This window comes from Pongo abelii, chromosome 14, assembly GCF_028885655.2.
Source record: "Pongo abelii isolate AG06213 chromosome 14, NHGRI_mPonAbe1-v2.0_pri, whole genome shotgun sequence".
Classification (NCBI taxonomy): Eukaryota; Metazoa; Chordata; class Mammalia; order Primates; family Hominidae; genus Pongo; species Pongo abelii.
Genome location: NC_071999.2, coordinates 37,434,820 through 37,455,249, shown reverse-complemented (window position 1 = coordinate 37,455,249; position 20,430 = coordinate 37,434,820). Strand labels below are relative to the sequence as shown.

The following is a 20,430-nucleotide window of genomic DNA, read 5'->3' as shown; positions in this document are numbered from 1 at the left end:
TTCCTTCAGATCATGTAACCCAGTGTGTAATTGAATTTCCTCTGTTGTTCTAAAAAATCTCTTCACAGTTGTTTTGTTTGAATTGGGATCCAAAGTCCTCAAAATGCATTTTGTTTTATTTAATTAAGTTAATCCATAGCATGTTCCCTCTTTTAACCCTCATACCATTAACTTGTTGCAGACACTATGTTGTTTGTCCTATAGAATGTTCCACATGCTGTAGTTGTCTATTTGCTTCTTGGTGTTAACCATTTAACTTGCTCTTCTTCTTTGTTTTCTGTGAATGGAAATTAGCTCTAGATTAGAGGCTTGATTAGGTTCAACATTTTTTTTTTTTTTTTGGCAAGCAGATATTTGGTTGTCCTATTCTTAGTAATGGTGAGCTTAATCAGTAGCTGCACAGGGACAACCTCTTCCCTCCGTCTGCTATCAAGTTCCCTATTAACCTTACATCTGATGGTTTTATCCAATAATAAATTATTTCCTGAGTCAGTTATTTCATTCAGAATTGCAAAGTGGTGATTTTTAGTTTAGTTATTCCTTCCATGTTTAATGGAATTCTTCTGTAATGAAGAACTTCTCTCAAAGCTGCCAACTAGGGTTGCCCTAAAGTATAATATATATAAGAAAAATAGTAATGCTTTTCTTTTTAATTGTCAAATACAGTAAGGAATTTCAGTGAGGATGTTTGTGTGTGTTTTAGAGATGGGGTCTTGCTTTGTTGCCCAGGCTAGAGTGTAGTGACACAATCATAGCTCAGTGCAGCCTCGAATTTCTGGGCTCAAGGGATCCTCCTGCCTCAGCCTCCTGAGTAACTAGAACTACAGGCAAGTAGCTGGGACTACATACGTGTACCAGCACACCCAGCTATTTTTTAAAAAAACTTCGTAGAATTTTGAATGAGCCACAGTGCCTGGCTGAGGATGGTTTCGAGTTAAAAGTTTTCACGCTGTTACAATTTATAGTTTCACAAGAATGTTTAAACATCAGATAAGTTTGATCTGTTTCCTAGTATTTATTTTATAACTCTCTAGAATTTCTCCAAATATATTAGAGGGTGGCATAGCAGTCTAAAAAAATACTAATTTTTTTTTTTTTTAATGCCATAGAACATTTTTGCTCAAATCAAATAATGATGGTATTGCAATTCTGAAAATGTTTGGAGTTACTGGCCTAAAGGTAAGGGGAGCAAGATTAGTTGATAAGTTGAATGAATAGACAGGGCAGAGCCAGTATACCTTTGGTGAACTAGTAAGTTTATTTGCGTGGGACATTTTTTTCTCTTTGCAGTACTAGCATAGCTGGGTGCAGTGGCTCATGCCTATAATCCCAGCACTTTGGGAGGCCGAGGCGGGCAGATCACTTGAGTCCAGGAGTTAGAGACCAGCCTGGGCAACATGATGAAACCCCATCTCTACAAAAAGTAGAAAAATTAGCCAGGCGTGGTGGTGCACACCTGTAGTCTAAGCTACTTGGGAGGCTGAGATAGGAGGATTGCTTGAGGCAGGGAGGTCAAGGCTGCAGTGAGCTGAGATCATGCTACTGTACTCCAGCCTGGGTGACAGGGCAAGATTCTGTCTCAACAAACAAACAAACAAACAAACTAGTACAGAATATTTCATTAAAATGTTTATGTCATTTGAATTATGTTAATTATACTTGCTAAATGGAATAATGGTATCTTATTATTAAACCAGAATAATAAATATGGACTTGAATATCTTTAAATGCTAGGCACCATTCTATGAAAATCTGTCTGCTTCATGTTTATTATTGAAATAATCTAAATTAATTTTAGAACACTTAAAAATCGAAAACATCTCCAAAGTGTAGTTCTTCTCTTTCTTATAGTATGATAGTTCATTTGTTTAAGAAAATTATTCCCATTGTTTGGGTATTCAAACATGTTTTTACTTAGGAGCTCTTTTTGCATGGAATGTGCTAGACTGTGGTATTGGATGATAATGGAAAGAAGATAATCTCCCCGTTCCTAAAATCAGAAATTTATTTGGTCAATAAAAGCTTCTTTTCTGGAACACAACTCGTTGGATATGTGAGCCTATCAGACATTAGGAGAATAATTTTAATAAGGTTTTGAATGGGAGATTTGATCACTATGATTAGAGACGGAGCAGTGGGAGATGATAGTGTCTTGGTGCTAGCACCAAGCTAGCACTAATAGATGATGGCACCTATTTATGACCCAAATTCTAAATTTCTTTTGGTATTTAGAGACATCTCCCAAATATGTATTTCCCCATAGTGATTATTCTAACTGACCTTTAGCATTCTGTCTGTCCTAGATATCTGTATAAATGTTTTCATTCTGTTGAACTTAGTGGTTTGAATTCTAACTCCTGAGAAAATTTCCACATCTTTGCATTTTGCTTCAGCCTTTTTTTCCCCATAGTGTATTGGGGAACAAGAGGTGTTTGGTTACATGAGTAGGTTCTTTAGTGGTTATTTGTGAGATTTTGGTGCACCCATCACCCAAGCAGTATACTTGCACCCTATTTGTAGTCTTTTATCCCTCACTCCCTTCCCACCTTTTCCCCCTGAGTCTCCAGAGTTGCGTCATTCTTACGCCTTTGGATCCTCATAGCTTAGCTCCCACTTATGAGTGAGAACATATGATGTTTGGTTTTGCGTCAGCCTTTTAATTTTTTTTCTTTTTTTTTTGAGACGGAGTCTTGCTCTGTCACCCAGGCTGGAGTGCAGTGGTGCGATCTTGGCTCACTGCAACCTCCGCCTCCTGGGTTTAAGCAGTTCTCTTGCTCAGCCTCCCGAGTAGCTGGGATTACAGGCGCCTGCCACCATGCCCAGCTAATTTTTGTATTTTGAGTAGAGATGTGTTTTCACCATCTTGGCCATGGTGGTCTTGAACTGCTGACCTTGTGATCCACCTGCCTCAGCCTCCCTAAGTACTAGGATTACAGGTGTGAGCCACCATGCCCAGCCTTTTTTTTTTTTTTCTTTTTTTTCTTTTTTTTTTTTTGAGACGGAGTCTCACTCTTTGCCCAGGCTGGAGTGCTGCGGCGTGATCTTGGCTCACAGCAACCTCCACTTTATAAGGTTCAAGCGATTCTCATGCCTCAGGCTCCCAAGTAGCTGGGACTACAGGCGCATACCACCATGCCTGGCTAATTTTTTTATTTTTAGTAGAGATGAGGTTTTGCCATTTTGGCCAGGGTGGTCTTGAATTCCTGACCTCTGGTGATCCACCTGCTTTGGCCTCCCAAAGTGCTGGGATTATAGGTGTGAGCTACCACACCCAGCCTTGTGACAGTGATTCTTATCTCATGGTGCAAAAGATGGCATTTAGATGGGAGATAATAGTTCAGAAAAATTCCATTCTACTGCAACTCCCAATTTGAGGACCATAGTTCTAAGAAATATCCACAAAGTCAGTTGAACTATGATTTTTAGCTACTTGGTATATAAAGTTTTGCTGGTAAGTAATGACTTAAATCCATAACTTTTCAAAAACATAAGCCTTACCTCAAAAGCATTATTTGTGCATTGTAGAAAATTAGAAAATACAGATAATCATCTGCGGTAACTTTCCCAAAAAAGAGAAAATACAGATAAAATATTAAATGAAAATATTCTTACCACCTACAGGCAACCAATTTTAATATCTCCATAAGTCTTCCCCAGCTCTATCTTTTGATCTAAATAGGATGATGTTTAACTATTGTCTTGTAACTTGCCATTTTCATTTAATAACCTCCATCCTTCCGTGTCAAAATAATTTTTCACCTCTTCTCTTAGTCTATATTCAGATGTAAATTGTTCATCTCTTATATTTCCCATAAGTGAAAGTTAGTCCTAGACTTGAAGGCTTTATTAGCTGTAAGTTCAGCAAAATGCCTTTCAGAGCCAGTTTGTCAAAGCCAGCATCCAGTCTGGAGAATACACCTGGCATATGGTTGTGTCCTTTAATTCCCTTTCAATCTAGTGGAGTTCTTTTTTTCATGACACTGACTGAAGAGATTGCACAGTTTTGGTTTTAAGTACAGAGATGTAGTACATTTCTCAATAATAAATGTTTAACTTTTGTGTATTTTAACCTAATTTGTTTTTTTATTTTTAAATTTATATTTTATTTCAGCAAAACAAGCTATCGATCAGGGAAGATCTCCAGTTATAATAGATAACACTAATATACAAGCTTGGGAAATGAAGCCATATGTGGAAGTGGTAAATATGAAATATGAGAAAGTTTTTATTTTTTATTCTTGTCAATTTTTTCACATTCTAAAATTTTGGCTAGTTGGATCTTGATTATTAAAACATTTGTCCTTTGTTTTCTAAAAAGGTTTGTTGGTTTGCTTAGTTTTTTAAAAAATTGTGAATGATGTTTTTTAAGGAACATGTTCATCTTCTTAATTTTTGTTTGTTTTTTTGAGATGGAGTCTCGCTCTGTCACCCAGGCTGGAGTGCAGTGGCATCATCTTGGCTCACTGCAAGCTCCGCCTCCCCAATTCAAGCGATTCTCCTGCCTCAGCCCCCTGAGTAGCTGAGATTATAGGTGCCTGCCCCCATGCCCAGCTAATTTTTGTATTTTTAGTAGAGACAGGGTTTCACCATGTTGGCCAGGCTGGTCTCGAACTCCTGAGCTCAGGCAATCTGCCCTCCTCAGCCTCCCAAAGTGCTGGGATTACAGGCATGAGCCACCGTGCCCAGCCTTATATTGTTTTGACTTTCCTTAAGGATAGTAATCTTAAGGAATTACTATTCCTTGAGAATGGTAATCAAAATTTATCCAGTTAAGTAGTCTTAACTGTTATAAACCATATTATTTTATAAAGCATCATTTTTCTTGATCGAGCAAGTTTATAGTATTGTCGAAATGAAATTTATCTGTCTGCCTTCTTTTTACTTTAAGAAGTACTTCTCTGGGTTTTTGTTTTCTTCCTTTCCTTTGTGTAGGCCATAGGAAAAGGATACAGAGTAGAGTTTCATGAACCTGAAACTTGGTGGAAATTTGATCCTGAAGAATTAGAAAAGTAAGACACTCGAATTTTTATTGAATCGTTATCTTTTCTTCTTTCTTTTGTGAATTCTGACATCCTTTCACAGTTTATTGAATACAAATGTAGGTTCAGGAAACTGAGGGTAAAACGTGAGGACCTTTTTTCTCTGGTTTTTGGCTAGGCCACTTCTCTGCATTGTCCTTCCACCTTCATCTCCTTCCCATTTTAGGTCCCATCAACTTTTTACTTTGTGCTTTCATGTTGCTCCCACTTTTCTATCTTTTCAACTACAGGACCATAATACTATACCAAGATCCTTGGAATCAATGTGTTTTGGAATTTAGGTTTTAGCAATTTTTGAAAGGTAATATAGTGCATACACATCTAATCTTAACTCCCTTTTCAGAGTTTGGGGGAGCATGTTATAATCAAACATCTTAATATTTCTGCAGCAAATCATGACTAGTCAATTCAAGTAAATAACAAAGAATCTGCACAATGTAAAGTCAATTCTGAGTAAGTTGTTCTGCCAAATGAGTACAGATCTGGGTAGAGTTTGCTGCCAAATGAGTCAGGGAGAACTGAGTTTTCGCAGCTTAACCAGATTTCAGTAATTGTGGTGAGAGATTGTGAACTTCTGTTTTCAGTCCTAACTCGTCCATTTGTACCTATCTTTACCTTTTCCCTTCATATCACTGTGTTTCCTGTTATTCTTTTTTTTTCTTTACTTTTTTTTTTGAGATGGAGTCTCGCTCTGTCGCCCAGGCTGGAGTGCAGTGGCGCAATCTCAGCTCACTGCAAGCTCCGCCTCCCAGGTTCATGCCATTATCCTGCCTCAGCCTCTCGAATAGGTGGGACTATAGGTGCTGGCCACCACGCCTGGCTAATTTTTTTGTATTTTTAGTAGAGACGGGGTTTCACCGTGTTAGCCAGGATGGTCTTGATTTCCTGACCTCATGATCTGCCCGCCTCAGCCTCCCAGAGTGATGGGATTACAGGCGTGAGCCACCACGCCTGGCCTTTTTTTTTTTTTTAACTTTTATTCTCTTCCTCGTCCCCTCCTTCCCACCCCTGTTTTTAGGTAACAGATTTATTGTGATAAAATTCACGTACCCTTACAATTCACCTATTTAATTGCATACAATTCAGTGTTTTTCTGTATATTCACGGAGTTGTGCAACCTTCACTCCTCTTTTTTTAAACCAGTTTTTCCCCTTCTACCTCAGTTTGCTTCAAGCTGTTACTCTGTGTATGGGGTCCAACTAATTTACTTCCCTCTTGCCTTTCATTCCTTTGGCTACTTTCTCTTTCTGATTTGTATGCTGTGTGTTCATGTATAGACAGACAAACAGATTAGTATTAATATCTGATATTTTTTGCCTGCCTAGCTGTGTGTATGTATCATACCTGAGGTGGAAGAGACAGAAGCTTAAAAATTAAAAATATTTGAGTAATGCTGAATAAATGAATGATAAAATGCTATGCAGTTATGGCTTCATTACATTTTTGAGGAATTGTTAAAATTTATTATTTTCATAATATAAATTTACCTTTATATAACAAAGCCAGTTTAACTGATACCTGGTGCAGTTTGATTTTTGAAAAGGATTGATTGAATCATAAATATTGGCATCTTGTGGATTTAGTCTTTTTTTTTAAATTAAAAAACATATTTTTTGAGACAGGGTCTACTGCTGTCACCCAGGCTGGAGTGCAGTAGTGATCTTTTTTTATTTTTATTTTTTTCAGACAGAGTCTTATTTTGTTGCCCAGGCTGGAGTTCAGTGGGGCGATCTCAGCTTACTTCTGCCTCCCAGGTTCAAGCGATTCTCCTGCTTCAGCCTCCTGAGTAGCTGGGTATACAGGCACCTGCCACTACGCCTGGCTATTTTTTGTATTTTTAGTAGAAACGGAGTTTCACCATGTTGGTTAGGCTGGTCTCGAGCTCCTGACCTCAAGCAATCCACCCGTCTTGGCCTCCGAAAAGTGCTGGGATTACAGGTGTGAGCCCCTGCACCCGGCTTGCAGTGACGATCTTGGCTCACTGCAACCTCTTCCTTCTGGACTCAAGCGATCTACCCACCTTGGGAGTAACTGGGACTACAAGTGTGCACCACCATACCCAGCTAATTTTTTTTTTTTTTTTTTGGTAGAGACGGTTTCGCCATATTGCCTGCACTGGGCTCTTGAACTCTTGGGCCCAAGCAATCCGCTGGCCTCAGCCTCCCAAAGTGCTGGGATTACAGCTGTGAGTCACTGCACCCAGCCAGATTTAGTCATATCTTGCCAATTTTCAACTTCATCTCATTTTTTCTTCTATCTTTTTTGCTTTCTTTTCTTATCTAGAATGTAAATGTCAGCTTTGAAAAGTAAACATTTCTGGCCTTTTTCCAAGATAAATAAATTGGCATTTGTACATCTAGAATGATAAATGTAAAAATATGTTTCCTGTATGTTTTGTCATGTCCAGGTCAAGTTACAGAAAACTATGAGGGTAAAATAAGTTGTCAGGAGTTCTTTCAGGGTCCAGAATAAATTTTAAACCACTTTTTAGCGTCATATAACTGACATACAGAAAAGTACATAAATATAAATATATAACTTAACAAAGTTCTTACAAGATCAACACACGTTTAGCTGTCACCCATGTCATGGGAGCATTGCCAGCATCTCAGAAGCTCTTTGCATTCCCCTTCCCAGTCACAGTTACCTTTTATTCTCTAAAGGTAGCCATTGTTTTGCCTGGGTAATCATAATCTCTTTCTTTAAAGTTTTGCCATAATATCTTTGGCCTTAATATCATAGTTTGGGGGCAGGGGCAAGGTTAAAAAAAAATACCATAGTTTAGTTTTGCCTTTTATCAAAGCTTTATATTATCTATAATACATATATATGGAATCCTACAGTTTATATTCGTTGTGTCTAATTTATTTCACTCAACATTATGTTTGTAAGAGATGTTCAAATTGTGTCTGTAATAATAATTTGTTGTTGCCCATTTTAAAATGTGATAGGAACTGTCATAAATAACTTCTAAAAAGCGATATTTTACTTCAATTTTTGCAAGTCCTAGAAGTCCACTCAATCTTTCTGTAATTCTTAAAACAGTATCTCATAATCTTTAATTTTGTTATTAACAAGGGGATATAGTCAGCAGGCTCAGTGAATAGGTAGTTCTATGTGAAGAGGATGTAATTAACATTTTTCTGTGATATATGGAATCTTTATACCTTTTTAAAATATAAAAACATTTGAGTTTTTAATAAGTCTTTTTACATAAAATGTGGACAGATGAAGTATATATTGTTTATTTGCAAAATATTATTTAGCATTTGTGTACTTTTTCTCTAAAACAGTTAATCTCTAAGCCTGTACATTCTGCAACAAAGATTTACAATCCTTTTCTTTTTTGTTAGGAGGAATAAACATGGTGTGTCTCGAAAGAAGATTGCTCAGATGTTGGATCGTTATGAATATCAAATGTCCATTTCTATTGTAATGAATTCAGTGGAACCATCACACAAAAGCACACAAAGACCTCCTCCTCCACAGGGGAGACAGAGGTGGGGAGGCTCTCTTGGCTCACATAATCATGTCTGTGTCACAAGTAATCATTAAATTAGCTATTTTCAGCTAACACATTTGTTGTCGCACTTGAAAAAGAGTTAGTGAGCCTGTCTTGGAGTTTAAATAGTTTCAAATAAAAAAAGGCTACATTGCCTCACAAAGATGTTCCCAGCAAGTTGTTTAAATTCCCAGCAAGTTGTTAAAGTGTAAATAAAAATATATGAAATTGTATTTTAAATGTTTTTATATTCTCTTATTGTAATACTCTTGGCTGTTATGGAAACACCTGAGTAGTAGAGTGGTGGGTAGGAGCTAGGATGTTTTTCTACAATCAAATTTTAAACTAATTTATCTATTTTATAGATACTATTGAACAGTTTTTTAATAGTTCATATCTAAATCTAACTTTTCATAAAACTTTAGTGTTTTTCCTTCACTACCTTAAATATGCAAGAAATGCTGACTTGGTATAGGGTACCTTAGTTTTCTCTATTCATTAGACAGGTAAAATTGTATTTCAGCTGATTGATCTGTGTGACAAAATTATTAGCTATAATCAGCACATCACTTAGTTCAAACAAAATTCCCCAGCAAATGTTAGATAGTAGGTATATCAATCACCTGGGGAGTTTTCTTCATAATATGCATATTCATCTTGTAATACATACATAGTTATCATGCTCCTTCTCAACCCATCTCCTTAACCCCACATGCTTGCCAGTTCTTGAAGGGATAAAGTGATTCTAATAATGTTTTACTTCTCTCTGTTCAATTTAATGTGATACAATTCTAGTATGAAAATATTTTGGACAGTTGCTTACCATGGTCATAAGAGGATTTGTACTATAGAATATCTTCTAGTACTAATTTTTCTGTAGAGCAAATTATATTTCTCTCACTGGATAGTTTTTAGATGTGTTTCTTTATATAAGATTAAAAACTGAGATGGAATTCATTTCAGAGGTCTTGTCATTCATCCCCTGCCTTCAAACCAAGCTTTACCTAGACTAACCTAGATAATGAAGCGTTTCTCTTTGCAACATGAGGAAAAAAACACTACTACTTCTCTTAATACACATTGTTACCAATGTCTTCTGAAGAATATTTCTTCAACAGTTTTGATTTACTTTTTTGATTTACTCTTTTTAGGGGGAAAAAAAACCCAGCTAATTACAATGCTATTTTAAAAATTAAGCATTATGATTCTTTATATGTTTTACCGAATATTTTGTGGCCTTTAAGCTTTCTCCTAAACCAGCACATCTTGAATCCCATAGTATTTCTTTGTTTTAAAACCTTTTGCTATTCCTTTCAACTTTAAATATTCTCTCACATCTTTATATTACTTTTTAAGTTGTGAGGCCAAAAACTAGATTCACTGCTATCAACAAAGCCTTTGTTACATTGCCTTTAGTGAAGTAAGAATATGATTTTATTTGTACTATTCAGTGCTGTTAACATTTGAATGAATATTACCTTTATCTTGTTTAATACGTGTGTTTGTATATATTTGTTCATCTTAACTACAATGTAAGAATATGCTAATTCATGTTTTGTGTGTAAATGTATATTGTATACATATACACATCTTCATCTATGTTTTCATATATTCTTTTACTTCAGAGTAATACTTGTTGGTGTTTGGACTTGTGTTTCTAAGTATTTTATTCTGTAGATTAGCGCAGTTTAAAAATTGTACAAAAGGATTTCATTTTGGGACAGGTGAAACAACTCTTAGGTAGACTATTATGTCCCTTTCTTTCCCTCTGTCTTCATAAACTTAGGAGTAATAGTACTATAAATTTAGCTTTTTGGCTTGGCACGGTGGCTAACACCTGTAATCCCAGCACTTTGGGAGGCCGAGGTGGGCAGATCACCTGAGGTCAGGAGTTTGAGACCATCCTGTCTGACACAGTGAAACCACATCTCTACTAAAAATACAAAAATTAGCTGGGTGTGGTGGTGTGTTGCCTGTAATCCCAGCTACTTGGGAGGCTGAGGGGGGAGAATCGCTTGAACCTGGGAGGCAGAGTTTGCAGTAAGCAGAGATTGCGCCACTTGCACTCCAGCCTGTGAGACAGAGTGAGACTCCATCTCAAAAAAAAAAAAAAATTAGTTTTTTTAAAACAACTTTTACATTTATTTTTGGAAAGTAGAGTATTGCCTTTGGGAGAAACAGATTATTAGGAAATATGTTCATATTAAGTTTATTTTAATTTCCAGATTTTATTATAGACTTGTCTTCGTCTCCTAGTTCTGACTACTAAATAATAATCAGAGATCATTCGTCATTACCAATTAATTTTTTTACATTATAATGTTAGTGAGCCAACTACTGTTGCATCACGGAGTCCAAATAAATAAACAAATCTTACTGAGGCAGGAAAGCTAACATTCTTACTCAGAATTAAACAAACAAGGTCTTGTCCTGCTACGTGGGCTGGATGGAGTGTGGTGGTGTGATCATAGCTCGCCGAAACCTTGAACTCCTAGGCTCAAGGGGTCCTCCTTTCTCAGCATCCCAAGTAGCTGGGACTTCAAGCATGTACCGCCACACCTGGCTTATTTTGCATTAAAAAATTTTTTTTGTAGAGATGGGATCTTGCGTTGTTTCCCAAACTGGTCTTGTGCTCCTGGCCTCAAGTGATCCTCCCAAAGTGCTGAGATTACAGGCATGAGCCACTGCACCAGCTTTAGTGATTTTTTTTTTTTTTTTTTTGAGACAGAGTCTTTCTCTGTAGCCCAGGCTGGAGTACAGTGGCATGATGTCAGCTTACTGCATCCTCCACCTCCCAGGTTCAAGCGATTCTCCTGCCTCAGCCTCCTGAGTAGCTGGGATTAGAGGCGCACGCCACCATACCTGGATAATTTTTGTATTTTTAGTAGAGACAGTGTTTCACCATGTTGGCCAGGCTGGTCTCGAACTCCTGACCCCAGGTGATCCGCCTGCCTTGGCCTCTCAAAGTGCTGGGTGGGATTACAGGCATGAGCCACCACACCAGGCCTAGTTGGTTTTTTTAAGGTGGAAAAACAGTTGTTTTCCTAAACATTGTGGCTAATTTTAATTAAAAACAGAATGGAGGAATGAATATGCAGTGGAAATACTAAAATCACTATTTAAAGTCATTGCTTGGTGTTTAAAAATCTATAAAAATGTGAAATTTACAATTTTTCATCAAAATTCTATTCAGACAGTCTTTTTTGGGGTTTGGGGTTAAGAGAGGAGGTCTCTTTCTGTTGTATAGACTGGACTTGAACTGGTCTCAAGTGATCCTCCTGCCTCAGCCTACCTGGTAGCTGGGATTACAGGCACCCAGCCAGATATAGTGTTAGTGGAATAGACCCCTGCTGCTATACCCCATTCTAACCATCTCCATCACAAATAATTAAAGTGGATATTAATCATATTTAACTAAGATGGAGTACATCTTAGTTAAGTAGAATACAACTTCTAGTTTGGTTCAGTAAGATTAAATTGTATTTTTTTGTTTGTTCCATAGGTTTAGTGCAGAAGTTACTTTTTTATGGTAAATGAATTTATGATTTTTTATGTTTCATAATTTTAGTGAAAATTCTTGTGTGGTAATTAATTCGAACTTTTGGTACTGCTTTTTACCCAGGTAATCTTTATTTTCAGTATTTATCTTTGTAAAAGATAATGTTAGCTTTTTTATATTTTTGTCTGTTTTAAAAGTAAGATTATTTACAAAAGATTGAATTTTTTTAATTGTTGGAGTGGGTGATTTAAGTATTTGAACTTTGCTTATCTCTTGTCTAATTAATACAGATTCTGGAATTTTCCAGTTTTACGTATAGATAAGTTTTGAAAGTATGATTTAAGAGGATATGAAATGTTTGTATTGGCTATACTTGAATTTTTTTATTGCAAAAATGTCTGATTTTCTGAGACTGGTTTTCTAACTATTTATAAAGAAAATTGGTTGTGGTCTCTTTCGAAAATGTAGAAGAATTGTAGTTGTGTGTTCTAGTACCTTGGCCAGATAGGCTTGCTAGTCTTTATTGAAGTTTAATGTATTCTGACATGAATACGATAACTAATAAGGGCTAAAAGCTTTTTTTTTCCTTAACGTTTGCAATCCATATTGAACAATGTCTTATAACAAAATCTTAGCTTATGATTCAGAATAAATAATTCAGAACATTCAGAATAAATTTGGTGGCAGCAGCAGGAGTAAGTTAAGTTAGTGATTTTTTAGAGTTAAGTTTTAGGAACTACAATTTATAAATTAAAAATTTTCCTATTGAAGTTACCAGCTGTATCTTCATAAATTTTCTGAGAAGGAGAGATTGTATTAAGGGATTAATGAATGTTTGGTGATAAGACTGGCAACAAATATTTATTTATAAAAGGTATCATTAAAACAGTTGGCTTCCCTGTATGTATACTGTATTTTCTTCTTATGCAGTCCTTAGGATGGTAAGAAGTAGTAGTAAATTTCTTGAAATAGACCCTAAAAATATAGGGATTAGTGATTGTCTTATGTGTCATTTTGATTCCTTTTTTACTTTGCAAAGCAGTATTTAGATTGATTCAATTTAGTTGATTTAAGTTGCCAAATATGTTAAGCCTAAGTTTTCACTTTTGCATGGTTTGTAAGTTTCAGAGCAAACCTTGAAAAGCTAATGATTGTGATTATCTGCAACTAAGTTCAGAAAACATGTAAAAGAATGGCTACAATTTATTCTCAATAATTTAGACTACATTGAGTGGTGTAATTTTTGTAATAGAATGTACATGTATGTAAGCAATAATTTGGAAGATCTACAGAAATTTTTTTTTTTTTTTTTTTTTGAGACAGAGTCTCACTCTGTCGCCCAGGCTAGAGTCCAGTGGCGCGATCTCGGCTCACTGCAAGCTCTGCCTCCCGGGTTCACGCCATTCTTCTGCCTTGGCCTCCTGAGTAGCTGGGACTACAGGCACCTGCCACCACGCCCAGCTAATTTTTTTGTGTTTTTAATAGAGATGGGGTTTCACCGTGTTAGCCAGGATGGTGTCGATCTCCTGACCTTGTGATCCGCCCGCCTCAGCCTCCCAAAGTGCTGGGATTACTGGCATGAGCCACTGCACCTGGCCAGAAATTCTTAATGTATTATCACTCTATGCACAAGAACAAGAAGAAGGAGTAGCATAAATAACTTTGGAAAGAGAGTCTCAACAGTAAATAGTTATTAATTCTAGAAGCTAAGCTGTATGTGTTGAAAAGTTTTGACTTTTTGTATATCCAATAGAAATTTATTTAATCATTCATAATCTCTTTTTCTTCCTTCTCCTTCTGACAAATTTTGTTCTCTGAAAAATAACCCTGTTACATTCCAGTTGTGGTAACTGTAATAATTACACATTATAATTCACTTCCCAGAATGGAATATGTTAACTTTAGTAAGTTCTCTTAAATTTCAGTGTGGAAAAAAATAGATGATTTTTCTGTAGCATGGACACAGGCACAGTCTGATCCCTAATCTCAAAACTAGACACAATTGCGTTAGCAATTGGTGAGTAATTGAAGACTTCACATCGAAGTCTTGGTTTGGTTTGTAATATTTCCATTTCCTTTTTTTTTTTGTAATTGAACTACTTTTTGTAAATTGATGGGAAGACTGAAATACTTTGAGAGGAGCTATTGGGTTTGCCTCTCAGTTTTGCTAGTAACTAAGGGAAAAAGAATAATGTGGTTTTTCATGGTTGAATTTGTGTTTTAGTAGAGTCCATTGAAATATACTCTATTATTTGGATTATTTTCTTATTTTGCAGTTTTAACTGTTTTCAGATGGTACGTGTAAAGTTAAAGTTTTGTTCTTGGTGTTAATTTTCAGATGGTAATTATAATAATTATACAGCTTTCAGAATATCTCTTCATTCTGAAAGAAATTCTGAAGAGTAATTCTGAACTCTTCAGTTATTTAGTGTAACAAAAGGAAAGAAAATTTACTCAGGAAGGGATTGTGGGTTCTTTGTTTTCCTTTTTTTTTTTTCCGTTTTTCTTAATCTTGGAAATCATATTTCTTTTTCTTTCATAGTCTTTTCTTGTGTACATGTTTCATTCTGTTCATTTTTTGCTCAGCTGTCCTGTAACCTCATAACATTCTTAATGAAGATGATGGGATGGTAAGTGACTGGCGAAGCGGGAGATAATATCTTTTTCCCTCCTGTATTCTACTGAACTCATTGTTCCTTCTTAGCCTTACTTAACCAAGTTAAACTTATACACCACAGCTCTGCATTTAGTTTCCTGACCCTGTGGGTTAGGTAGAATTTAGTTATGAAAATGGCTGGAAAGATTTATAAAAATCTATTAATCATTGGTGGGGAATCCATAACATGGCATAGAACTTGAATGTATAGATTTGAGAAAAAATATTTACATTAACTTAATTATATGATGATGGATGCTAATTGATAAGCAGTAGGTTGAAATTCACTGTTACGTAATTCAGTATTATGTCATGGTTGCTGGTTGCCCTTAACTGAATGATTTTGAAGGAAAGCTGATAACTATTTTGAGTTAAATTTTTACAAGTGGTTTCTTATATGGTGCAATGCTGCTGCAACAAACAATAGGAATTTTGTAGCAAAAAATCTTAATAATATCCATTTAAATAACTGCTGCTTATTTAATGCCCATCAGTGCTAGGCCCCCATCTAAATGTGATTGTTACAGTCATTAATTTTCACAAGTCTACAATGGCTTTAGAAAGAGGAAACAAAAATTTAGGTTAAACAACTTACCTAACATGATTTCTCTAGTAAGAGATAAAACTGTGATTCAAATCTATGTTAGACATGTATCTACTGTAACCCTGTATTATTTTTAAACCACATAGTTATCTTTTTTAAAAAATTTGGTGTTTTTCCAAGATTAAAAAGAAATTCCAGTGAAGAGTTGATTCCATCTTTATGGTATCTTTATTTTTTAAGGTTATAAGGTATGTTGATTTATCAGGAAAGTTAAATGAAGAAATCTTTAAGAGGCCATTTAGAATTCTGTTTTTAAAAGCCAAAATTGAAAAGAGTTGGGCCAGGTGCAGTGGCTTATGCCTGTAGTCCCAGCATTTTCGGAGGCCGGGCAGATAGATCACCTGAGGTGAGGAGTTCGAGACGAGCCTGGCCAACATGGTGAAACCGTGTCTCTACTAAAGATACAAAAATTAGCTGGGCGTGGTGACGTGTGCCTGTAATCCTAGCTACTGGGGAGGCTGAGGTAGGAGAATTGCTTGAACCTGGGTGGCGGAGGTTGCAGTGAGCCAAGATGGCGCCATGCACTCCAGCCTGAGCAACAGAGTGAGACTCCATCTCAAAAAAAAAAAAAAAAAAATTGATAGAGTTTATACTATTTAAATGTTTTCTGTAAATTAAACATCAATACACTTGATAATCATATTTCAGGAGCATTTTTTTCCATTGAATTATTTACATATACTGTTGTACTTTAAGGCTTTAAATTAATTTTAATATTTTATTATTTTAATTCGCATTTGAAATGTATAGTGTTCAATAAATGGATTGTTAAATTATGTTAAGTTGGGTTTTTTTAACCGTAATTAATTTTCAGGCAGTATTTCCTAAAATAAGTCAATACTACTTGTAAGTGGTTTTACTTACTTTTCTTTTATGTCCACTTATTACATAAGTATGTTAGTAGTAGACATCATGGAAATTCCATAAATTTTCTGAATATTTGAAGAATTAAAGGAGCTTTTTCTCTATAATAGGAACTTTTTATTCTTTTATGGAATTTTGAATTAATTTTCTAAAAGAACACTAAAAGAGACAGTTACTTAAGTTTGCTTTGTAAGTAATTTAAATTTTACAAGGAAAATCTTGAAGTACAGAATTCTTACTGTTGGGTATTTGCTTTATTTTGTTTTAGTCAACTTAAAAAAATTGAAGAACTGGGTCTTGTTTGGTTTCTCTTAATTCCTTAAGAGTGGTTTGTGTTTTTTGTTCTAAATGTTAGAGTTGGAGTTTTTGTTTAGAATAGAAAAGAAAAGTTGGAGGTTTTGTTTAGAATAGAAAAGAAGAAATGTCATTGGTTTTATGAATAGATTAAGATAGTTTTCAATTCAGGAAACTGGTAAGCAGTACATAAGGGTATTGAGATTATAGGAATATAGTTCAATGTAACCCTTGGCAGAGATGCAGTTAAGATATTTATCTAGAATATAAGTAAATTGAAGTATTTATAGAAAATATGATAAGAGTAATGGGCTAGACATTTTGAAAATTAAAACCAGGGATCTTGTTATCTTTGGATCACTACTGTGTCCTAGGAGCTTTATTTTTTACTAAGAATCAGTAACTGTTTTATTCGATATTAGGCACAGTCTTCTCCCTAAAACAGTCAACAAACTTGATACAAAGGAAGCAGTAATCAAAGAGCAACGTTACAGGGCAGTTTGTAATAAAAATTGAGTATCCCTATCTGAAATGCTCGAGACCAGAAGTGTTTTGGAGTTCAGATTTTCTTTTGGATTTTGGAATATTTGCGGAATACCTACTGATTGAGCATATCTAACCTGGAAATCCAAAGTGCTCCGGTGAACATTTTGTTTGAGCATCATGTCAATCAGTGTTCAAAAAGTTCAGGATTTTGGAGCTTCTTGGATTATGGGTGCTCAACCTGTATTAGGAAATGTGGAGATGGAGCATGAATCAGTTGTATTTGATACTTGCTGGGGAAAGGATTTCCAGACCACCAGAGAAGAAGGATCACCCATTTAACTTGGTGTATCCAGTGCCATATCAGAGCCTTTTATTCCATTTTAACCTCACCAGTAGTCTTTAGATTTGTGGTTTATGATCAAGAAATTAAATCCTAGAATACAGATTAGTAGAGCAAAGTTGAGGCTTTTGATTATCTATTTCTTTTAAGGTTTTTTGCTTTAACACTTTACAGAAGAATTTCTAGACTGAGAAGAATACTCCAGGTATTTGTCCCAGTCTTAAAGTGGTTCAACAAAAAGTTCATAATCACTTTTTAGAACCCTTTTCCCAAAGAACTGTGATCCTATGTGTAACTTAAAGAAAACACACAAATGCTTGCATCTGTTTTCACATATTTATCTGTATTCAGCAATCAAGAATAGCTGGTACTGATGCATATCTTTACATGATTTTTCATTATTTATCTGAAAATAATACATATTGGGTCATTATTTGGCTTTTCAACCTCAGTAATTCAGTAACTTTCTTTCAGTTAATTTTGTTGGCCTGTTTTGGACACTTTTCAAAATATTCGTAGCATGATTTTACTGGGAAGAACATATTATTACAAGAGTTAGGCAGTCTGAGTTCCTCCATTTGTGTCCATCCTCTCTCGTTTGTTTATTGAATGCCTTCACCTGTGCTCTGAATTGCATCTCTTTCCTTCTCAGGAAGTTTTATACATTGTCAGTTATTCCTTCTCTCTGTAACTTCAACCTTGCCTTCTTTGCTGAGTCTGACCCCATCAACAGTTAAACATGATCAAGTCTTCTGATTTAAAAGTCCCTCTTTCTTGACACAGCTCATTTATAGCCAAACTTCTTTCTAAAGAGTAGTCTACATTCATTTTCTTTTTCTCCCTCACTTCTGATACTATTGAACCCACTCCATTTTAGCTTCTGTCCCTATCATTCCTCTAAATTGATTTTTAAGGTTTCCAGAATATTCCTCTGTATTTACGGGCATTATTCACTGCTCTTATTTGACTACTCAGCAAGCATTTAACTTTTGATCAGTTTTTCCTTAAAATACTTTACTTGGCTTCATTGACATCATGGTTTTTGTTCAGATCTATGTGGCTATTTCTGTCTCCTTTGCTGCCTTCTCCTCTTGGTCCTTGAATTTTAGAATTCTTCAAATTTCAGTTCTAGACAATCTTCTATTCTTACTCTTAGCTCTCCCCATGTGGTCTCATCATTTCTCATGTGGACATAGTAGTCTCCCCACTTTTATTTTTGCCACCTTACAATTTTATCCACAGAGCAGCTAGAGTAGTCTATAAATTCTTTTTAAAATATGTAAAATCAGTCACTGCTTAAACACTACATAATCTAGTCCTTGGCTGCTTCTCTGCCCCTGTCTTATACCAGTCTGCATTTACTACAGTCCATCTATACTGGCCTCTTTGAACTGTTCTTCAGACATGATAAGCTTGTCCTTGCTAAAAGCTCTAGCTGTTATTTCTTGTTGGAATGCTCTTCTCATCTACTCTTCCTATGCCTAGCATTTTCTTAACTTTTAGGTCTCACCTGAGATGTCACTTTCACTGTAGTACTAGTAGTTGATGTTACTACTGATTCGTTGGCAGTATTCCTGAAATAGAATATAGGATAAATGAGGACATGTTTATTTTATTCACAGCTGTGTCCACAAAATCTAAACAGTGCCTATAGTACTGTAGGAGCTCATTAAGTAGTCGGCTGATTGATTTTTGTACCTACTGGTTCTATTAACAATATTGACCCCCAAATGTATTTTCTTTATAACCTTCTCTTCTGAACTCCAGTCTGTATATTTAACTGTCTACCTGACATTTCCACTTCTAAGCTTAAAAGGCTCCTCCAGTTGAACCTGTGATCTCTCTAAATCTGGGACTCCAGGATTTCCTGCCACAGTGAATGGATTTACCTTTCATCTATTTCTGTAAGCTAGAAAGTCGAGAGTCTTCTTCAATGCCTTCTTTCCCCCTCATATTCAATCCATCAAATGGATTCTATGGACTTTGCCACCTGAATATCTCTTGGATCTGTTTCTACATTTTAAACTACCATCATTTGATGGATTTTCACACAGTGAGCGTATCTATACAATTAATACCCAGGTCAGGAAATATGATATTACTAGCACCTTAGAAGCTCCTTGTGCCCTCTTTCTGTCAGAGTGATCTTTTTAAAGGGAAAATGTGATCATGCTTAATGCCTTTCAGTTGCTTCCCATTACTCTTAGAATAAAGACCAGAAATCATAATGTGATATTTAAGACCCTGGATGATGTTACTGTTTTTCCTATGCAACTTCATGTTTTTTTAATTACTCTTCTCACTTTCTGTATTCCAGCCCTGATAGCCACCTCTCAATTCCTTGAATGTGGTATGCTGTTCCCTCTTGCTAAAAAATTCTATGTGCGCATACCCCTTCCATTCTTGCCCTTCAGATTTGAGCTCTTCAAAGTTTTCTTGGACATAGCAAGCTTGATGAGGTCCCAGCTACATCCTGTGTGCTCTCATGTACTTTATTCATTTGTATATTATTATTTCCCTTCATTATTTTTAAGCTAATGAGTCAGGTATTATACCTGTTTTGCTCACTGTTGCTTGGTCATCAGCTAGCATGGTGGCTGGGAAAGATTGGTATTCAATATTCATACAATAAGTGAATATGAATAGTTCAGGTTTGTTATGGGATGAATTATCCATCCCCACCCCCCACTCCCACACACAGACACCCAACTGATACACTGAAGATTAAAATTCTAACTGTAGAACCTAGAATGTAACTGTATTTGGAGATGGGGCCTTTAAAAAGGTAATGAAGATAAAATGAAGTCATATGGGTGGACTCCAATCCCATATGAGTGGTTTCCTTTAAGAAGAGAAGATTAGGACACAGACACACAGAAAGGTAAGACCATGTGAAGACACTGGAGGAAGATGGCCATCTACAAGCCAAAGAGATCTACAGGCTTTAGAAGAAACCAACGCTGCTGACACCTTGATCTTGGACTTCTAGAAGTGTGAGAAAATAAATTTCTGTTCTTTAAACTACCCAATCTGTGATACTTTGCTATGGAAGCACTAGTAAACTTATATGGATTTTGGTATTGGGAAAGTGGGGTGCTGGTGTAATTAATACCTAAAAATGTGGAATTGGCTTTAGAACTAGATAA

At 35.8% G+C, this 20,430-nt stretch overlaps 1 protein-coding gene and 1 long non-coding RNA gene across 18 annotated transcripts in view; one reads left to right on the top strand and one right to left on the bottom strand.

Moving 5' to 3' along the window:
- The window catches only part of N4BP2L2 (NEDD4 binding protein 2 like 2), a 101,141-nt gene that overhangs the window by 12,883 nt on the left and 67,828 nt on the right, over window positions 1-20,430 (top strand). For 7 of the 17 annotated variants that reach the window (XR_010136638.1, XM_054528585.2, XM_009248537.4 and 4 more), the window contains 3 exons: window positions 4,112-4,200; window positions 4,933-5,009; window positions 8,393-8,539. The exons of 2 other annotated variants lie outside the window; for them this stretch is intronic. Coding sequence is in view for 12 of the 15 variants with exons in the window: in XM_054528585.2 (XP_054384560.2) it covers window positions 4,112-4,200; window positions 4,933-5,009; window positions 8,393-8,539 (313 nt within the window). In the remaining 3 variants the exon portion in view is untranslated. Of the gene's footprint in view, window positions 1-4,111; window positions 4,201-4,932; window positions 5,010-8,392; window positions 9,499-20,430 lie in introns of those variants that run through there. 8 more of the 17 variants (XR_010136639.1, XR_010136640.1, XM_054528589.2 and 5 more) reach the window with 3 other exon arrangements.
- LOC129049478 (uncharacterized) lies at window positions 29-20,010 on the bottom strand. Its single transcript, XR_008512583.2, has 3 exons — window positions 19,840-20,010; window positions 18,795-18,858; window positions 29-277 (listed from the first exon to the last, which is right to left on the bottom strand). It is a non-coding gene; the product is annotated as an uncharacterized LOC129049478 (long non-coding RNA).